The sequence below is a fragment of the Camelus dromedarius genome, chromosome 11 (genome assembly GCF_036321535.1).
Source record: "Camelus dromedarius isolate mCamDro1 chromosome 11, mCamDro1.pat, whole genome shotgun sequence".
In the NCBI taxonomy this organism is placed as follows: domain Eukaryota; kingdom Metazoa; phylum Chordata; class Mammalia; order Artiodactyla; family Camelidae; genus Camelus; species Camelus dromedarius.
The window spans coordinates 48,116,926-48,137,326 of record NC_087446.1 but is presented as its reverse complement, the minus strand read 5'-3'; the positions used below and the strand labels follow the sequence as shown (position 1 = coordinate 48,137,326).

General features: G+C 42.2%; 1 protein-coding gene across 4 annotated transcripts in view; it reads left to right on the top strand.

Moving 5' to 3' along the window:
• Positions 1-14,681, top strand: part of GXYLT1 (glucoside xylosyltransferase 1) — a 96,154-nt gene extending 81,473 nt beyond the window's left edge. For 2 of the 4 annotated variants that reach the window (XM_064491782.1, XM_064491781.1), the window contains exon 7: positions 14,319-14,675. In XM_064491782.1, coding sequence (XP_064347852.1) covers positions 14,319-14,588 — 270 coding nt within the window. In that variant the 3' untranslated portion in view covers positions 14,589-14,675. Of the gene's footprint in view, positions 1-14,318 lie in introns of all 4 variants that reach the window. The other 2 variants (XM_064491777.1, XM_064491778.1) reach the window with 2 other exon arrangements.
• The last annotated feature ends 5,720 nt before the right edge of the window (positions 14,682-20,401 follow it).

Genomic DNA, 20,401 nt, shown 5'->3' with positions numbered 1-20,401 from the left:
TGCCTTTTGTGGGCATTCTTAATAGCTCCAGTTTATATGCCTATAATTCTAACACGGGCTTTCAGAACGCAATAAACAAAGAACAAAGTGCAACCGTTTTATGATATCACTAAAATACTGCATATAATTATTGTCTAGTAATCAGAATATTTTAAAAGCTACTTGATTATAATGAGTGCTATGTTTTAAATGTTTGTCTTCTTTCAACATTGGTTCACTTAAACAGAAGGTTTTAAATGTATTCTTTTAAAAACATAATTGAAACCTTTCATCCTTGGCAATATTCTTTCGGTTATAATGATAACTCTTCTTTTTTGAGCACCTCTGTGCCCTACATCTTGGTGCATCCTTCCACAGTCTTGCAAGGTAATCATTACCATCCACTTTATAGATGGGGAAACTGAGGCTTAAAAAGTTCGATCACTTGCCCAAGGTCACTCGGTTAATAAATGCAGAGCTGGAATTTGAACCACAGTCTTTCTGATTCCAACGCCATATACTCATGCTGCGCCTTCCATTGTCCTTCTAAAAAGCTTATGATTCAAAAGGCAATTTATAATAAAGAGCCAGACTCGAATTGTGGCTTTAAAAGCATTGCCTGCCCTTTCAGGTATAAAACATTTTGTTAGAAGCAATAATAGCGTGATTATAGCAAATGTCTCCACCTTCACTGTTGCGGCTGTACATGGGTCTAGGTTACAAGTTTGAAATTTTACTGATTATTGGCGCATAATTGGCTTCGTGTAGATGATAAATGTATTCCTGATTGATTATCATGACTTGGTCATATTTGAAATGTCAAAGTAGAAAATTGAATTGTCATATTATAGCATGTTCTCATTCAAGCACCAGATAAATATTACAAATGATGATTTTCCACTGAGGACTATATAAAGAATTTATGGAATATTAATAATACTGTTATCCACAACCTTCATGCTTGGTGGATGACCCCAAACTGAAATCATGTTTGACTTTTGAGGAATAAACCTTAAGGATGATCTGCTTTAACTCACTTCTCTGCTGTCTACAGTTTTATAGTGTAACTCTTCCTAAGGACAAGGCTTGCCTCCCTTAGAGAGAATTGGACATTTATGACCTACTTGACAACGCTTTTTTTTTTTGCCTCAGCCTTTTACTACCCACCATGCTTTGTGCCAGCCAAGATGTCCTCTGGGATGAAGTCAGATCTTTGCAGAGGATGGAGTGGTTGCCCTGAGCCAGTCTAAGCTCGGTCCCCAGTTCTAAACATGGCAAAGACCCTGACAGCCTTAGCAAATGCTGCTGTACCATCTGCAGAAGCTCAGCGTTCCCATTTCCTCACAGCTCTGACCTCCTTGCTCTCACTGGGACACTGGGGCTCTCTTCCCACAGACCAGTTAAGGAGAAGAGTCTGGGAGAAAATCCTGCAAGGTAATAGGCTGGGGCAACAGTTCTTAGCCTGTGGGACTCAAGCCTCTGCTTCAGGCCCTTGAAATGATTAAAGAGATTTTCAAATTCCCCAGTGCACTGAGCATGGTCTGTAGCCTGAATAAGCCACAGGATTTAACTACTTTTTAGATCCATGTAGATTGCAGATACTGCTGTGCTTAATGAAATACTGGTTATTTTAAGATAATACTGAATTTATGTTACCTTTCAACAATAAGCATTTTCCTAACAGATACTAAAAAATAATGTCATAGAAGATGCATGGATTTTTTTGTTCTCTCAAATTATCTGAAGTCATCCTCTGGGCCAAGGAACCATTTGTTCAATCCCAGGGGCTCTGGAGAGCTTGGAGGGCTGCTAGGAGGAGGCAGATCCTGCTCCTGCAACCGTGCTAGTTGATGAGGCAGTTGAGGAAAACATGTTCCAGTGTTTTTACTATTTCTTTGATCAGACTGAACATAGATGCTCCCTAAATGCTCCAGATCTGCTCCAGGACTGACATTTTTAGGTCTACATGGCATAAATCCTAAATATTTTCCAAATCACAATTTCATTTTATGCTTTATACATAGTACATGCTCATTAAATGCTTATTAATGTTGACGAAGAAGCTCCTCCACTCTAAGTACGCCTGTCTTCAAAAAAAGTCACTGTTAATCATATTCCTATTTGGGAAAGGGAGCATCTCTGAAGTGAATGGAGTCTCCCTGGGTTAGAAAGGAAGGGAAATCAATGCTTCATTAATGTTATTGAAAATGTGTCTATTCTGCTCCTCTTTGACATTCAGAAAAGAAACAAAATACATTTTAATTTGAATCAGCCACCTGGCTTTTAGAGGTGGCTTCTTACAGGGCTTAATTTCAATCTCTGGGATCCATTCCATTTCCTTTCTGACTCATCTATATGTTTGGAGGAGAAATGCTGAAAGGGTGTGCATCCCCTTTGACTCGGAAACATGCAGTAAACATGAACCCCAGGAAGTAAGTGTTTTGCAAGCCATCATGTTCTCTCCTTCTTTGTGTTCTGTGCCTGATGTTTCTTCAGTTATTAGTACCAAGGTTAAACTAGTTCCATAGTTAAGCCACATAATGGATATACCCCGTTTTGGCTGTCTCACCTAAGAGCCCAATAAACATTTATAATCTTGCTTTTATGAGAAACACCAAACAGCTGACTTTGTGACCAAATCTGCTCAGAGCTGGTACAACTCTTGCCAGACTTGCAGTGTCCCTGGGTCACCTTGTAGTTAGCACACACATTTCAAATGGCAGAATGCAGACCAGTGTCCTCAGACATTAGTGAGCTTCAGAATCCCCCAGGGACCTTGTTAAAATGCTGAGTGCAGCCCCACTCTTCTAGATTACAGTTCATTGGCTTAGGGGTGGGGCACACTGAAACCAGCCACTTTTGAGTCATTCTGATGCCCGTGAAGAGCTGCAGGTGTGGCAGGGAAGATGGAAACTGGTGCTTTGGAACACGACCAGGCTTTGGAGGGAATAGGGTTTCAAGAGTGGGAGCCAGCATGAGTGGAAGTACGGAGGAGAACATTAGTTGGAGGTAATAAAGCGTGCAGTCAGGAGTGTGGGCTCTGTCTGACAACCTGGATCTGCGTCCCGCCGCTCCACCGCCACCAACCTGTTAGACTTGGACCCCCTCCTTCACCCTCTCTGGTCCCCAGCCTCCTCATCTTTAAAATGGGATAATGACAACATCCATCCTCCAGAGTGAATGAGAAAGCACAGTGAATGTGCTCTGCACCAGTCGGGGCTTCGTAAATGCTGGCTTTTCTTGTGCACGTGCATACATGAAGAAGATGCATTTAAAATTTCTTTTTCTTCCTGTCGTTGTAGAATTTATATTTTGAGAATTTTCCTTTTTTGTTTGTTTGTTTTTGTTCTGAGAGTCACCAGATCACATGGAGAAGTAGGAAATACCCAGAGTCTAGTGAGAGTCAACATATTCTTTTGGAGGGGAAAAAGCCCCCAATTTCCGGAAGTCACGTATTTGGACAAGAGAGCCTGGGCTGAGCCCGGGAAAGGCACGGGCCCCAGGTCAGAAGGACTCGAAATCTGGCTTTGCCTCTTGCCTGCTATACCGTTGTGGGTAATTAGTCAGGACCCCTGTCCGTGCCTCAATTTCCTCATTAATAAGTTGAGAGGATGCCAAGGACCTGTGCCTGCAGAGCACGGTACAGGCTTCTGAGGAGGGTGTGGTACCAGCGCCCCTGCGCCTGAGCCTGACTCCCTCCGCCGTTACTAACTGTGCGACCGTGAGCCCCTTATGTCACCTTTTTCTATTTCAGTTTCTTCATCTATAAAGCGGGCGTAATTATTACCAGACCTGTCTTAATGAATTGTTATACTCATAATAAGCAATTAGTACATATAAAGCAATTAATACATAACAAAATGCTTAAAATAATGCTTGGCACCCACCCATGCGTGCCTGGCAAATGTCAGCTGATGTCAAATTGATGGATTGGCAATTTGGGAGCAAAAATACTCCTTTTAGGGAAAATCTTTCTTATTGGCAGGATTTAAGTTAGTCTCAAGTCCTCACCAAGGACACCCCTTATCTTTCACTATTTCTCAGGCTGAATCTTTTCTCTCTGAGTGAGCTCTCCTCACTGTCCTCTCAAAATTCCAGCACCCTTCCTGAGAGCTTAATATACACCAGGAATTCACTTTTCTAGCACTGTCCCAGCTCATCTTCACCACAGCCCTACAAAGTGTGCAGTAGCTTCTCCACCTGAAGGTCATGTGACTGCTCCAAAAGCACACGGTGTTCACCTCTTTGTTTTGCTCTCTCATAAGCCTTCACGTCTGTCCTACCCTCTACCCTACCAACCTCAATGTCTCTCTTTTCAAACTCTCTTCTCTGGGTGATCTCTCTTGGCTTTGAACTTCTCAGAGAGCACTTGCTTCCTCTCCTGGACCTCCCATTATCCTCTGTCTCATCCATGTATGTCTTTCTAAGAGACTGTAAGTTCCTTGAAGAAAAGGTCCACAATGTTTCCCTAACAGTATGGGTTTACGTCAGGCACCGGCTGCTAATTATTTGTTTAATGGAATGTTAACATGCATGTGTATGAGTTTGCTGCAGCTGCTATAACAGCATATTACAGACTGGGTGGCTTAAACAACAGAAATGTATTTTCTTACAGTTCTGGAGGGTAGAAGTCCAAGATCAAGTTGTCAACAGGTTTGATGTCTTCTGAGGTCTCTTTCCTTGGCTTGCAGATGCCTCCTTCTTGCTGTGTCCTCACACGGCCTTTCCTCTGTGCACACACATCCCTAGTGTCTCTCTCCAAATTTCCTCTTCTTATAAGGACACTGGTCGCACTGGATTAGGGCCCACTCTGATGGCCTCGTCTTAACTCAGTTACCTCTTTAAAGGCCTATTTCCAAGTATGGTCACATTGTGAGGTCCTGAGGGCTTAGGAGGACACAGTTCAGCCCATAACAGTGTATATCTTTAAAATAGCTCACAGATGTACTGAATGTGAAATGCTGGTCAACATTTAGAATTTCTATAAATGTATGATCTCATGTAAGTGTATGATCCCTATATGAGACATGCCTTGAAAATACCTCAAATGATACATTGAGATACCCTCAATGTATCTTCCGTGTGGGGAGATTTAATGAAAATTAATTTCAGAATTTACCAGGCTGATTACAATAATTTCCAGGTGTCTAACAGGTAAGCTGATGACAGCTATGTGGTCTGCCTAATTACAGCCCATTGGAGATTTTTAAATAACATTTATTTTATACAATTAGTTAGCTCATATATCCCAGATCAATAAGGCCTTGCTACCCAGCCCCCTTGCTACTCCCTCCCTCCAGGTGTCGCATCAGCAGGTGTGAATCAAATTAGTAATTGGTGATGGAAACTGAATGCAATCAATTACACAATTTTGAGCTGTTCAAATTTAATTCCATTAAATTATATCATGAAACTGGTCCATCATGAAGAATTGAAAATAAGATGGAAAGAAGCAGGCATAAAAGTCTTTCTCTGGGAAAATACAGGGATGAGAGAGGGTGTAAGAATATGGTCTTTTCAGGTGGTTATAAGTACCAGCTACAATCACATGACCTGTTACAGAAACAGGGGCTGCAATTGTCATGAGCATTTACTTAAAAAAATTTGTTAAAAACTTATTTTAAAAAAAGAATATGGTCTTTTGATTCCTCCAGGCCTGGGTGTGAGTCCTAGCTCTATCACTCAGTAGTATGACTTTGGGCAAGTTTTTTAACTTGACGAATGCTCAGTTTCCTCGCCTGGAAAGTCTGGATAATCATGATCGCTGCCTATGTGTGTTGTAAGAGTTAAACGAGATGATGATGGGACAAGAAATTGTCCGGTACGTGAAAAGCACAGGAGCAAGGACTTCATCTCTTCTCTTCGTTGCTGTATCCCTGGTGTTTACAACAAGGCTGGAAAATGGATGTGCTACCTTTTAATAAACAAACAAACAAACAAATATTTTAATAAATGAATTAATGAATAAGTGAATTAACAAAACCAAAGAAAGAGCTCCCACAGAACAACAGTGAAACAATTTCCACGGATGAAAGCAGTGGTTCTCAAGTCTGAGTGCACGTTAGAATCACTTGGAGAGCTTTTGAAAAATACTGATGTCAGGGCCTCATACCTGCAGAACTTACTGGTTTGCATTTGGCCTCTAGTGTGGAGACTATTTTTAATAGCCTTTATTATCTTCTAATGTACTATTTAATCAGTACATAGACTGTGTAATCTTATGGCATATATAATATACTAAATGCAATAATATAAAAATAAGTAGCATATTTATTTTTTATAGCTGGTCTGCTCTCTCTGATATGTAAGCTTCATGGTGCAGAAATTTTTTATGTTTGGTTTCCAGCCATATCTGAAGTGCCTAGGTGCCTAGAACATGTTTGACACAAAGTAGATGCTCAATAGTAAACAAACATATAAATAAATAATCATGGTATATTACTCAAATAATCTGTAGGTAGCTTAAGCTTCTTTCTTTTTTATGTAACAGAGTTTTTTAACACCTCTGTAGTGGTATGATTCTTGTACATTAAACCGCACATATTTCAGATGCACAGTTTGATGAATTTTGATAGCTGTACACACCCATGAAACCACCCCACAATCAAGACAGCTAACATTTCCATCCCTCCTCAGGAGGTGCAAATTTTGAATTCCCAGTTTATCCCTTCCCACCCACTTTACCTCCTGGTAGCCGTAAGTTTATTCTCTATGTCTGTGAATCTGTTTTGTAAATAAGTTCATTGTGTCCTTTGTTAGATTCCACATATAAGAGATATCATATGGTATTTTTCTTTCTCTTTCTGACTTACTTCACTTAGAATGACAATCTCTAGGTCCATCCATGTTGCTGCCAATGGCATTATTTTATTCTTTTTTATGGCTGAGTAGTATTCTATTGTATATATGTATATACCACATCTTCTTTATCCAGTTATCTCTCGATGGACATTTAGGTTGTTTCCATGTCTTGGCTATTGTAAATAGTGCTGCTATGAACATTGGGGTGCATGTGTCTTTTTGAATTATATTTTCCTTCAGATATATGCCCAGGAGTGGGATTGCTGGATCATAGGATAAGTCTATTTTTAGTTTTTTGAGGAACCTCTATACTGTCCTCCATAGTGGCTGCACCAATTTACACTCCCACCAGCAGTGTAGGAGGGGTCCCTTTTCTCCACACCCTCTCCAGCATTTATCGTTTGTGGATTGTGTAACAGATTTTATTGCTCTAACAGAGATGTAAGGTCAATCATTTGGTGCTAGAAGGTAGACTGGAGGGGCTATACCAGTTCGGGGCAGGGGTTAGATAATGGAAAGCCCAGAGAAGTCTGGGGGAAGACCCAGAGCAGGGGCACTTGTGCTTTGCTTCCCAGGACCCCCTGCACCAACCGGGTCCCCAGTAGACAAAAGAATGGCAGAGTAGTATACTGAGACAGAGAAGAGTTGACAGGCCACAATCATCAAGTTTCCTCATGCTTGAAGTAGAGAAAGTTTTCTGTGTCATTAAGAGGGGTACAGCCACTTTCTGTACCTGAGGGGGCTCGACATCCAGACAAGAAGGATGCAGGTGACCAGTGTGGCCATGGTGCCCAGGGAGCAGGGCGGAGCCTGCATGGTCAGCAGCAGCTGCAGTGCGGTTAGTGCCTGAAGAATGAGAACATCTGGCCAGAGGTATTCGTCATGGACACACATATGACCGAGGAAGAAGGAGGGAAAGATGCTATCTATCAATGACAGACGGTGGCCCCTTCAGCCTCCACTGACATAATCTCTGGGCAAAAAAAAGGGTTAAAAGGAGGCTGTGAGAATGCTGAATTGATCGAGTTTTCCTGGAAGTGACTAGACAAAGTTTTCTGCTTCAAGTGAAATGAAGTCTGAGAGCTAACATTGGTTGGATTATAGGGAAACAATTTTCAAAAATTCTATTTTTGTACATCTGAGTTTGTAACTGCAAAACTGATGCCCACACAGTAGCTGCCTTATAACATTTTGTCATCATTTCGTACTTGACTCATGCCTGTGTTGGGTTTGGCGGCCGTGCATCACACTGTCTTCACAGCCTCACCATCAGGGTAACACCCACATGGCTGACATGCGTGGACGGCTGATATGTGGCCCAAGTCAAAATTCCTGCCAGTATCTGGTCACATGAGCTTCCTGGGTCTCAGGCAGAGCTTCCTCGTGCGTCTAGTAGCTTCCAGATAGCAGCATGTTGGTTGGTCTCTGTGTTGTGCGTCAGCTTCTCAGTTTATTGAATCTGTTTGATTTCCGTGGCCAATCTTTACTCAAACTCCAGGATGATTTTGGTGGCTGTAGATTCAGGGACCTGGACCGGAGCCCAAAGATGATTCTAGAAGGATAGTGATCTGGCTTCTCGTGCAAACACAGATCTGACCAGAAAATCGTTTGATTGTTCCAAGGTTCAACTCTTTAGATTGGCATTTAAGAACCTCCACACATCAGTTCCCAAACATTCCGTCAAGTACACACGAAAGTCTTCTATTTCCTCTGAGTGCCATGCTCTTTCCGCTGCCTCAGTTGTCTTTTACATCTGCCCCTTTACTGCCTGAGATGGAAACTGCCCACTTCATCATCCACTCCCGTTCCCCCTTCAAGTGCCAGGTCTGGTGTCACCTCCTTTTTGGGAAAACTTCTAACTTCCCTGGGCAGTCAATCACTTACTCCTTTGGGTTCCCACAAATTTGGCACACACTTTCTGTAAAGCATTTTGTTTTTTAAACTTTGTTCTCTATTTATTTTTGTACCTTTCTTCCATAAGTCTGGGAATTATTCAAAGGGAAGGATTCATTGTGTTTGAATTATTCCCAGTGTGCCATGCATCTTTTTGCGTGTGTATGTGTGTGTGTGTGTGTGTGTGTGTGTGTGTGTGTAGAATCCCCTGCGAATCATACGGCCCTGGAGTCTTCTTCTAGAATGTGACATGATCATGTCTGGTACATTTTGAATTGTTCTGAGCACAACTCTGTTCCTACCTGAGTCTCATCAAGGAAGCCTTGGTCCCTGAGAGGTTAGATGAGTTGTTCCCAAAGTGTGGCTCTCAATCCAGCAGCATCAGCATCACCTGGGAACTTACTAGAGATGCAGATTCTAACAAACTGGGTACAGAAGGAATATACTGCAACATAATAAACATACAGGACGAGTGCACAGCTAACACCACACTCAACGGTGAAAGACTGACAGCTGTTTCTCCAAGATCAAGAACAAGACAGGGGTGCCCACTTTTCCCTACTCCTGGTCAACATGTTACTGGAAGACCTAGCCACAGAATTTTGGCAAGAAAAAGAAATATAAGGCATCCCAATTGGAAAGGAAGGAGTAAAACTGTCTTTTTGCAAATTACATATTTTATATAGAAAACTCTAAGGAATCTGACTATAATTAACACTGTATTGAATATGAAAAGTTGCTAAGAGGGTAGATCTTAAAAGTTCTCATCACACACGCACACAGGCAACTATGTGAGGTGATGGATGTGCTGACTAATCTAATTGTGGTAATCGTTTTGCTATATCTATCGATCAATCAATTGATCGATCAGTCAGTCAATCAAATCATTACATTGTACACCTTAAACTTAGACAATATTACAAGTCAGTTATACCTTAATAAAGCATTTCTTTCTTAGAAATGTGAATCCTTGGATTTTACCACAGACCTACTGAATCAAAACTCTAGAGTGGGCCCAGGCAACATGTGTTTCCACATGTCCTCCAGGGGGTTCCGCCCAAGACCCACTCTAGGTATCTCGGAAATCACCGAGGCAGGGAATTGGGGTTGGCAGGGAACTGGGGTTGGCAGGGAATGGGGAAGGTTGAGGTGGATGGAGGAGTGAACCTGGCTTCCCAGTGCCTCTCACTAAGACGCGGGCGCTAGTGAAATCCCGTCGGGTTGAGGTGATTCACTCTCTTGTCCCCAAACTGTTGCTGCCCTGACAGATTTTTGCATCCCAGCATTTTTGCTAAAATTAGAGCCCTCGAGGAGGAACTATAGAGCTGTGCCATCTCGCCAGGGATGAAGCCACCCTGGTGCTTTGATGGATAGAGTGCGATCAGCGGCGCGTGAGAACTGGCAGGCTCCCGGGGGTCCCACGTCGTCAAGGCAGCGCCCGGGGACGACTCCGCAGGGAAGAGCTGAGCCCCTCCGCCACCCGGAGGAGATGTGCTGTGCCACTCCTGACAGGCGGAAAGACAAGGAAGTGAATGTTTTAGTATTTTATAAATCATTTGGAGGAAATTATGTTTTATTTATATTCATTTTTGAATGTATTTGAATTTTTATTACCGATATTTTTCAAAGATGCAAGCTTTGGAGGCAGTCCTGGGGGAACATGCACCTCCAAAGGATGTGGCAGGGGGGGTCGACCTGATTGGCTGAAGGGGTGAATATTATTCATATTTTAAAGAGCAGTCTGAAGTTGGCTTTCAAAGGGACCAAATCCAAGTGAAACTGGAAAAGTTTTAAATCGTTGACTACGAAGTACCTGGTTTTAAAAGGATGATTTAGTAAAGTGAATCACAGCTCCACCTAGGTGATAGGGAGAGGAAATCAGACGGAGAAAACGGAGGAATGAGGGATGAATCTTAATTAAATGGGCTGATTAATTGTGTGGACCACATCACTGGCTCCTTTTTCAGAATCCCCCTTCTCTGGTATAATTGGGTTTGCAGTTGTATCCATTTATTGCCCCTGGACTCAGCTCGGTGACACTATCTTGTCCAGCTGCCTTCATTACTAACGTCAGAGCTGCTTCCCCAGTGGGACTGATATGTGGCTACTGGAACCAATCAATGCAGTGGGACAGAATAACTGTACTGGGTGAGTTACAAGGAGGTGCATTTCATGTGGAAGTATGATCAGTGTCTCACTCCTACTTTTATGGCAAAGAACTTTGATGCTGTTGGGACTAAAATGAAAATGAACATTTTAATTTGCAATTTTTCATGTTGTGATTTTGCCTCTACAAACAGAGATATTGGGTGAGTTTTTCCAAGAGTGTTACATTTTCGGATATAGGTTTTCTTTTCCATCATGGTACGAAATTAGTCATGGGGAAAATGTGTCAATAAATGAGGGATGGCGAATGGAGACATTGAGCATTTCTTCTCCAATGTGTCACTGAAACAGGACACAGGCAAATCTTTTAGGGTGACAGATGCCCGCCAGTGCTGGAAGCTGGTACTTCTCTTATAGTATCTGATTTCATAATTCACGTGATTATGCAACAACAACAAAAAATTGTCCAGAGAGGAAACAATGCCTTTGGAATGGAAAGCTAGAGTCAAATAACATTTTTGTTGATGAAAGCTATAAATTAAAAAGTTTTAAACAGGCATTTTGATTAGCAATACTAGCTGTCACTTATCAATGATTACCATGTGGTAAATCATGCCCAGGACTTGATGTTTATTCATTGGTTAATTCAACTCATGTTTAGTGAGCTATTAACGTGTGTCAGGCACTAGTGTGAACTATGATGATTAACAAGCCAGACTCATGTATGCATTCACACAACTTGTCAAAGCAAGTGTCTCCTGTAGTTGACTACTGAGGAAACTTAAGGCTCAGGGACAAAAAGTCAGAGGCTCTGAACTCTGTTACATTAGAATCATCTGGAGGGTTCTGTGTTTGGAAATACTGATGTCTTGGTTCTACCCTAGGTATTAAACCAGAATCGCTAAGTATAGGGGTTGGGGGGGGGCCAGTATTTTCTTGTAAATTTCCATTGGGGGGGGTCTATGTGTAGCCAGGGCTTGGGGATACTGCTGCGAGGTCACCCTGAGCTGCCTGTGGACAGGAAGTCAGGAGAACGCAGAGCATCACTGACGGCTAAACTTGGCATCCACGCGGTGGTGTCGCTGGGTATCAGGAGTCTGCTCCCAGGGCTCATGGATGCTCAGCGCAATCTCTGCTGTAGCCTCTCAGTTTCTTGAGCAGTTCTGTCAAGGTTCCTGGCTTGCAGACAAATACGTGATCCTCTGAAGGCTTTCCACTTAATAGGCTACTAGGCGCTGTGCGGCATGTGTGCTTTGCAATTTCACTTACGAGGTTTGTTGTATATATTCTGGTAATAGCAGTGGCAGAGATAGTGGCAGAGAGAAAGTGCAGCTGAAGGCTCCGCTGGCCCTCTCTGAGGAGAGCCAGTTATCGCTTTGTTTTCAAATAATGCAGTTGGTAATAAGTTTTTGGATGTGTGTGAGCTGTAAATCGTTCTGAAAATTGAACTGAAGATACAATATCGTAAATCTCTTCCTTGGTGGTGGAATATTTATGGGGAGAGCAATCTAATCAGTTATGTGGGTGTGCTGTGTCTGACGTCTGACTGAACGGGACCCTGTACTGAGGATCTATGCCCTATTAGGAAATTTCTCTAGGTGAGCACACGTGAGCGCGAGTTGGAAGACTATTTTAAGTGGGAAGGATCGGATGATCCTTTAAAAGAATCAAATTAGAGTGCATTAGTGGAGCAGGTAGGGATGTCCCAGCAGCATGGTGCCGGGAAGGGCAAGGAGATGCAGGCTGTGGTCACCTTCCCTGAAGGGCAGCCTCCTCTCCTGTTTGCTGCGTAATTTGGCTCTGTAATCAATGCTTGTTTATTCCAGGAACTCACAATTTTACAGAAATGCACATTTCATTAGATTTGTTTTGAAACTCATTAGCATCACTATAAATACCTCTGAGTGGAAAGTAATGAAATAAAGCCAAAAGAAGTAGTAAAATTGTGGCAAGCTGTGAGAGTGAAGACTCCAGGCTGCAGTATACAACACTCATGATTTTTCTTTGAATAATTATAACAGTTATTTAAAAGATAAAAGTGTATAATGTACTATTTATAGTTTTTAGACTTTTTGGGGTGGGGATGTAGTGAAACACTTTTTTCAAACAGAATCTGATGTGCAGCCACATTATATCGAACAGATCCGAGGCTGAAGCTGGGGAAGTGACTCAAATCTTGGCCTCCTTAGCCTCGAGGAGCATCATCTGCCTGCAGAACCCCCAGTGTACCTCCACCACCCACGGGGGGGGGGGCAACCACAGTTCTACAACCGCTGACCTAGTTAGGACTCTCCCCTTTCACAGTGAGGAAACCAAGTCCAGGAAAAGCCAAGTGGCAGAAAGAGAACAGGCACAGGGGTCTTGAATCCATTCTCGTGCTCCTTCCATTAAACCACACGGCCTATTGACAGAAAAGAGCGTGGTTACTTTGGGAGAGAGAACTCATTTGTCAAGGGAATGTGATTGATTTTCCCTCCTTCAAGTCTTTTCTTCAATTTCACCTTCACCTTCCTAATAAACTCTACCCTGATCACTCCATTTAAAGCTGCACTCTCCCTCTGGCCTCCTTGCACTCCTTGTAATGTTTGATCTATTTGTCATAGGACTTAACATTTCCTTACGTATGATATCATTTACACGATTTGTTTCTGTTTATTGTCTGACCTACCTGCTCCCCACCCTAATCTTCTCTGGAATCTCAGGGTCATGAGGGAAGGGCTTTATTTTTGGGTCTATTTGTTCACTGATGAACACCAATGTACCTAGAACAGTGCCTGGAATATAGTAGATGCTCAATAAATGTTTGCTGAATGAATAAATTTTATGAAGATTGACTATGTATTTTGAGGTTTTTTTTTTTTTTTTTTTTTAACGGAGGCACTGAAGCTTGAACCCAGGACCTCGTGCACGCTAAGTGTGTGCTCTACCACTGAGCTATACCCCCCACCCGCAAGACTAATTTCAGATTAATGAGATGGTCTTCCATGAAAATTTTGCTCATGACTATGTATAATCAGGTTTTACTGGGAAACAGAAAAGACTCAGCAAATCTAATTAGTTCTACCATTTTCTCCCTCCAAGTGAAAGGTTATGGCCCTCTGAACCAACACTCCTCTGGGGAAGCTGTGTTAGTTTTGCTTTCGGTGGCATCTGACTATTGTGGGCATGAAAACAGGCATGATAGGACCAGGCCAGTGGTAATTATTAATTCAGGGAGTCCATGAACTTGGATTTACCTCTGGCCAAAATTTAGCATTTTCTTCAACTATAAATGTAGGCAATGAACCCCAGGAGATGTTATCAGCAACAGAAGTCACAGGCTTTTTCTATCATGTTATTGTTTCAGATGTATCAAAATATTTTTATTTTTTCCCATTTCAACATTAAGGTATCTATTACACCTATCTCTAGATATTATTATTTAATGCATTAATAGAGAATCACATATATTATACTCAATCACAAATTTGTTAAAAATATTTGATAATTCGATTTCAATATATTTTGCTTCCTTTGTAATGCCATGAGTTTTATTTTAGGTTTTCAAAAGACATTATTCTGAAAAGGAGTTCAGGCTTCACCAGATTGCTAACGAAGCCCATGGTATTGTCTGTGCCAGAAAAGGGTGCAGTGGGAGGTCCTTGATGCTGGGGAGCTCCAAAGAAGCAGCCAAAGACCAGACGCATAACAAAAAGAGCCAGCATCCTGCTCCCCTCTCCGGAGTGTTCTCCAGGTACCAAGTGTGGCCTCTGCGGGCTCAATCTCACCAGGAGACTTGGGCCAACCCAATGCAGTTCTGTAGAAACTAGGATTTCCAGCCCTCAAGGGGTGGATCTTGATTTGATGAGTTAAGTGAAGCCCTCTCTGGCTACTCTGTCTGACATTTCAACAACTCTATGAGCATACACACTTCCTAACCCCCGTCCTGCTTAATTCTTACTGCTATTTAAAACACTACATGTTTTGGTTATTTTGATTATTATCTCTTTCCCTCACTGGAATGTAAGCTTCATGATGGCAGGGAATTTTGTGTTCTATTCATGCTGGGTCTTCTAGAATAAATGTGCCTAGAATAATGTGTGGTACACAGAATAAATAAACATTGATTAAATCAATGAATGCATCTTGCCACCTTTATTTTGAACTATGGTGTATCTGTAGGGGAACATGGGCGCCTCTTGGCCTTCTAGCTGACCTTTCTTCCTCGTATCACCCTACTGTGTTGAACAGATTGGACGATTAGATGAGCGCTTTTGTTTTTTCCATGACCTCAATTTCCCTCACTGGATTGGACACCTGGCCTGAATCACAGACCCTTAGTTTCTCCTACTCAATGGAATAAAGGTCACATATTTGGGAAAAAAAAATGGACTGGAGCCTTAATTCTTAATTACATTAGTCAAGACAGACAAATGGACAAATATAGGGTATCTGGGCAGCCAGGCCTGCACTCATAGTAGACAAAACTAACTCTTTTGCTGGCCTCAGGGTTGGTTTTACGGTCCTTCCTAACCCAGTCATCAGGAACTATTACTCGTTTGGAATTGCACACAGCTTTCACCCTTTTGTCTAATCCTAAACTAAATCCTACTTTCTGGGTCCTGTTCCAACCTAAACTCACTCTTAGAATCTTGATGCATCCTTGTAACACTTGCCCCAGTCCCTGTCTCCCTCACCAGGGCCAAGTCATTCATTCAACAGACCCTGCTCTGGGTAATTCGGCATATCCACGAGCAGTAGAAAGAAAATTTCCTGCCCTTGTGGTGCTTATATTCTTGCATGGGGAGGGAAGCGTTAAGTAATAAACATACCGTAATTAAATTATGTAGTATTTTAGAACATTGAAATGCTACCGAAGAAACCTAGAGCAGGATTTAGAGTGAGATTTAGAATTTTCATTCCCCTGAAGGGGGTCAGTCAGATTTGCTCCACTGGCTCTGTCCCTCGTGGTCCTGTCTTCCTCTGTTTGCTTTGTTTGCCTCGTCCTTAATCCCAGCCTGGTGTGGGGACAAGTTATGGAAGCGATGACACACATTGTAGACGTTGCAAGGAGAGGCAGGGAGAAACAGGTCCAGCCTAATCACAGCTGAAGAGAGCTCAGAAAGTGGCTTCTGACATGATAAATGTATACGGAAAGGAAACAGAAGAAATATTGAAAACATGCTAAAGACAAACTATTCTCTCACGCTATCTCCTGGGGCTAGTTCCTGCAAAACCGATTTAAAAATTCAGAATCCCACAAGCCTTCATTCTTTTTCATCTGTCCCGCTGAGACGAGCTTCGTGCCTTGAGGCTATCCAAATGAGAATTAATTAAAATGAAAAGTTCGTTTCCTCACTCTCCCTAACCACATCTTAAGTGCTCAATAGCCACATATGCTATTGGTTACCATATTGGACAGTGAAGACATAGAACATGTCCATTGTTACAGGCAATTCTACTGGACAGCATTGCTCCGGACCATGAGCGTGGATGGGTCTGGAGCTGAGTGGGTAACAGAAGGTAAGCAGCTTGAAGACCTGAGATGAATGAGAGGTGGGCTCACAACCAGGATTGAGCTTCAGGATGATAGAGAGCTGGGGGCCTGGAAATGAGTCAGGTACTAAAGAAACCAAATCAGAAGTCAGCTGGTGGGCTGTCAGAGTAACAAGGATGAGTACAATAAGAAAGAAGTTGGAGTGGAATCCAGCTGGCTGGAACCCAAGGGTGTCTTACAAGCTCTGTGGGGAATGCATGAGGGGACTTGCTTGTCACTGCTCTTCTGTCCCCAAGAACTGAGCTTCTTGCATCTCCTCCATGCTTACCTTCCTCCTTCTAAGTTTCCAGCCGTCCAGGCCAGACAGACCGGAATGATCTTTGACCCTTCGTGAAGTCTGGATCCCTGAGCCCCACCTCCCACGTGATTCATCTGCTTTCTTAATCTCACACGTGTTGTTCACGCCTGAGTTCACATCCTTATTTTTCTCTCCCTTGGACTCAAACCATCAAATCATCTTATTTATCTCTCAGATCACCTTATTATAAAATCTCTCAAATCATCTTATGAGCACTAATCTTTTCACTTTCCAATCTTTCTGATGCACCACTATAACATCAGACTTCTTAACCACAGCTTTGATCCTTGCCTGCTGGATCTTCAACTTCATTGGCCTCTCCTGCCTCCAAAATCAAGTCCTCAGTCTTTCCCTGCCGTTTGAGACAGTCTGTGAAATGTTCCAATCTATCTTTTCAAAATTATCTTTTCTTACAGACTCGTGCCCTCTGTTACAGCCAAGTTGGATTGAGTTTTGACCCCTAAATCTACTTCCTATCTTGATTTACTCACACTGTTCTTTCTACCTGGGATACCTGCCCTTTCAACCTTACACAGCCCAACCTTGCTGAAAGACTCATCTTAAATTCCACCCCTATCAAATCTTCTCCTGATTTCCTCAAGTTAAGTGTTCTCCATCTGCTTCTCCAGACTCACTCTCCACCCTTGTCCACTGTGCTTGGCACCTAGGAGGCCCACCTGTAGGGATTGTGTCATTTACCCGCTGGCTTACAGTTGGGTTTGGCCAACAGGACAGTGCTGGAGGGCCAGAGAGAGAGGTCCAGGGTTTGTTGCCCTGGCACCCTTCCCATGTGGCTGCAGGTGGCAGAGCCTGCAGTCCCTCCTGAAGGCTGCCACTCCTGTCAGAGGCTCCTCTCTGCAGCCCCTGCCCTTTCGGGTACTTTCAGATCTAGAGGTGGTAACAGTGCTCTGACATTTCTAACCCTGCCGTGCTTTACCATTTTTGTTTGTCTCTCTTAATTTGCCCCATACCTTTGTAAGTAGTTATTTCATGAAATGCTCCTCAATTATTCCTTCTGGATGTCCGAATCCATTTACGGTCACTGTCCTGACTGGTATACCCCGAACTGGACACTATTACTCTCTCCTTTAAGTCCCTTCTCTCTTAGGGCAAGTCCTGCCATCTTGGATTTTCCTACTAGACTCAAAGTACCTACTGAACATTTCTCATCTATCAGGCAGTATTCTGGATGCTGGGAATACAGTGATGAGCAATACAGATAAGTCCTTGCCACCTTGAACTAGGACAGTAGAACCAGTTCTTAAGAAGTGCTTACCACATGGCAGGCACTTTTTTATTGAAGTATATTTGATTTACAATGTTGTGTTAGTTTCTGGTATATAGCATAATAATTCAGTGATATATATATATATATACATATTCTTTTTCATTATAGGTTATAACAAGATACTGAATATAGTTCCTTGTGCTATACAGTAGAATCTATTTTATACATAGTAGTTTGTATCTTCTAATCCCAAACTCCTAAATTACCCCTCCCCCCACCATAAGTTTGTTTTCTATGTTGGTAAGTTTGTTTCTGTTTTGTAAATAAGTTCATTTGTATTATTTTTTAAGATTCCCCATATAAGTGATATCATACAATATTTGTCTTTGTCTGACCTACTTCACTTAGTATGATAATTTCTAGGTCTGCTCATGTTGCTGCAAATGGCATTATTTTATTTCTTTTATGGCTGAGTAGTATTCCGTTGTATAAATATACCACAGCTTCTTTATCTAGACATCTGTTGATGGACATTTAGGTTGTTTCCATGTCTTGGTTATTGTAAATAGTGCTGCTGTGAACATTGGGGTGCATGTATCTTTTCGAATTAGAGTTTTTCCTAGATATATGCCCAAGAGTGGGATGGCTGGATTATACGGTAAGTCTATTTTTAGTTTTTAAAGGAATCTCCATACAGTTTTCCACAGTGGCTGCACCAAATTACATTCCTACCAACAGTGTAACAGGGTCCCCCAAAGGGACTGTATCTCAACATAATAAAAGGCAGGCACTTTTAAAAGTCCTTTACATGTAATAAATCATTTAATCCACACTACAAACTTGTGATACATTTCACAGATGAGAAAATAGAGCTTCAGAGAAATTAAGTAATTTGCCTGAGGTCACACAGCCAGGAAGTAGCTGGGATCCTAAAGCAGATAGTCTGACTCCAAAGCTCTTACTCTTAACCACATCACCTTACTGTTTCTTACTCGCTTAGTGTCTTTCACACACACAAAAAAAGCACACAGATGACACTCGGCACATATTTGTTGAGCTGATTTGATTAGACAGTCCCATTATGAAAGGAGGACACCAATGGGATTATGCTTTCTATAGGTTCAACAAAATTTTGATTCCAATAGCTTTCAAGAATGATTTTGTGGGGTGGGGGGAGGGTATAGCTCAGTGGTAGAGTGTGTGCTTAGCATACACGAGGCCCTGGGTTCAATCCCCAGTATCTCTGTTAAAAATAAATAAATAAGCCTAATTCTTCCCCACCCCCAAATAAATAAATGAAAAGAAATGCCACTTTAAAAATAAAATAAAATAAAAGAATGGTTTGGCTTTCTTTTATATCATTTTCAAGTGTTTATCTGTAGTAGCAGGTAGTAAGAAATAGATTCTTTTCCCCATTTAATGGAGCTAAATAGCTGGTCACATGACTGGATCTTCATCACAAACAGAATTGTGTGCTCTAACCCTGGGCAGGAGACAGTCTCTCTTGTGACACAGCAAAGCTCAATGGAGAGTATTTGCAGCAAACGTTTAGTTACAACAGACTAGTACCCAACTTGAAATCATTCACAGAAACCCATGCAAGAGTTCACTGCAGCTGTGACTTCTTCCACTGGTGAATCATTCTGTTTGAAATATAATGTACTCAAAAAGCAGCAAAAACTGTAGTTAGAAATCACTGTAATGGCTTTCATGAAAGCTATCGCTAATTTAGGGCCCAATTAAAACTCGAAATCCAATTATTGCTGAATAACATAATTGCAAGAAAGTAACTTGAATTGCACGTATGTCAGTAATTAAGGAAGAAGTTTTAATAAGAGAATCTGTCTGAACCATTACAAGGAGGGGCCAAAGAGTCTGAAGATCTGCTTCCTTTCTCCTTCAAGGTGGTCACAGCAAGAAATGCCCCTGCCGTTGGGTGCTGGCAGTCAGCTGTGAATCTCGTAAACATGCTCTGCTTACCGGGTCCTGGTAAGATAAATGGAGAATTTATGAGCAGGTCAAGGTCGATATCTGAGTCCATATCCCAGGAACATCAAATACATTGTTAGCTCTGAAAATTAAATATCAGGAGCTGCTATTTGTTAAATACTTGAGATGATACGGACAGAAGTTGGCAGTATAAATGTCAAATGCTGTACCTTTCCGGTTCAAACTCAGATTTTTGACCTTGTGGTTAATTTCGCTGCACTGATTCTGTTGCTTGTGAAGGAGTGGCCAGGCTGCTGGGCATATGGGCTTGGAGAGCCACAGACTGGGCACACCAAGCGGGTCAACTACTGAGTGCTGCCCTGGGCCGGGGAGGGTGTCGCTGGCTCCTGGCTAAGGCGTGGTGCACTTCTCTTTACATCCCTGGACTGCAGAGGGCGCTAGCCACAACTCTTCACAGTACCCCGGGTAGGTGACTTCATTTCGCTGCACAGGACATCAAGCGGTTTGAACTTATACTGAAATACAGCAAGGCCACAATTCTCAGATTGTGTGCATTACAATCACCTAGAGGGCTTGTTAAAATGCAGATGCTAGGCCCCATCCCGGAGTA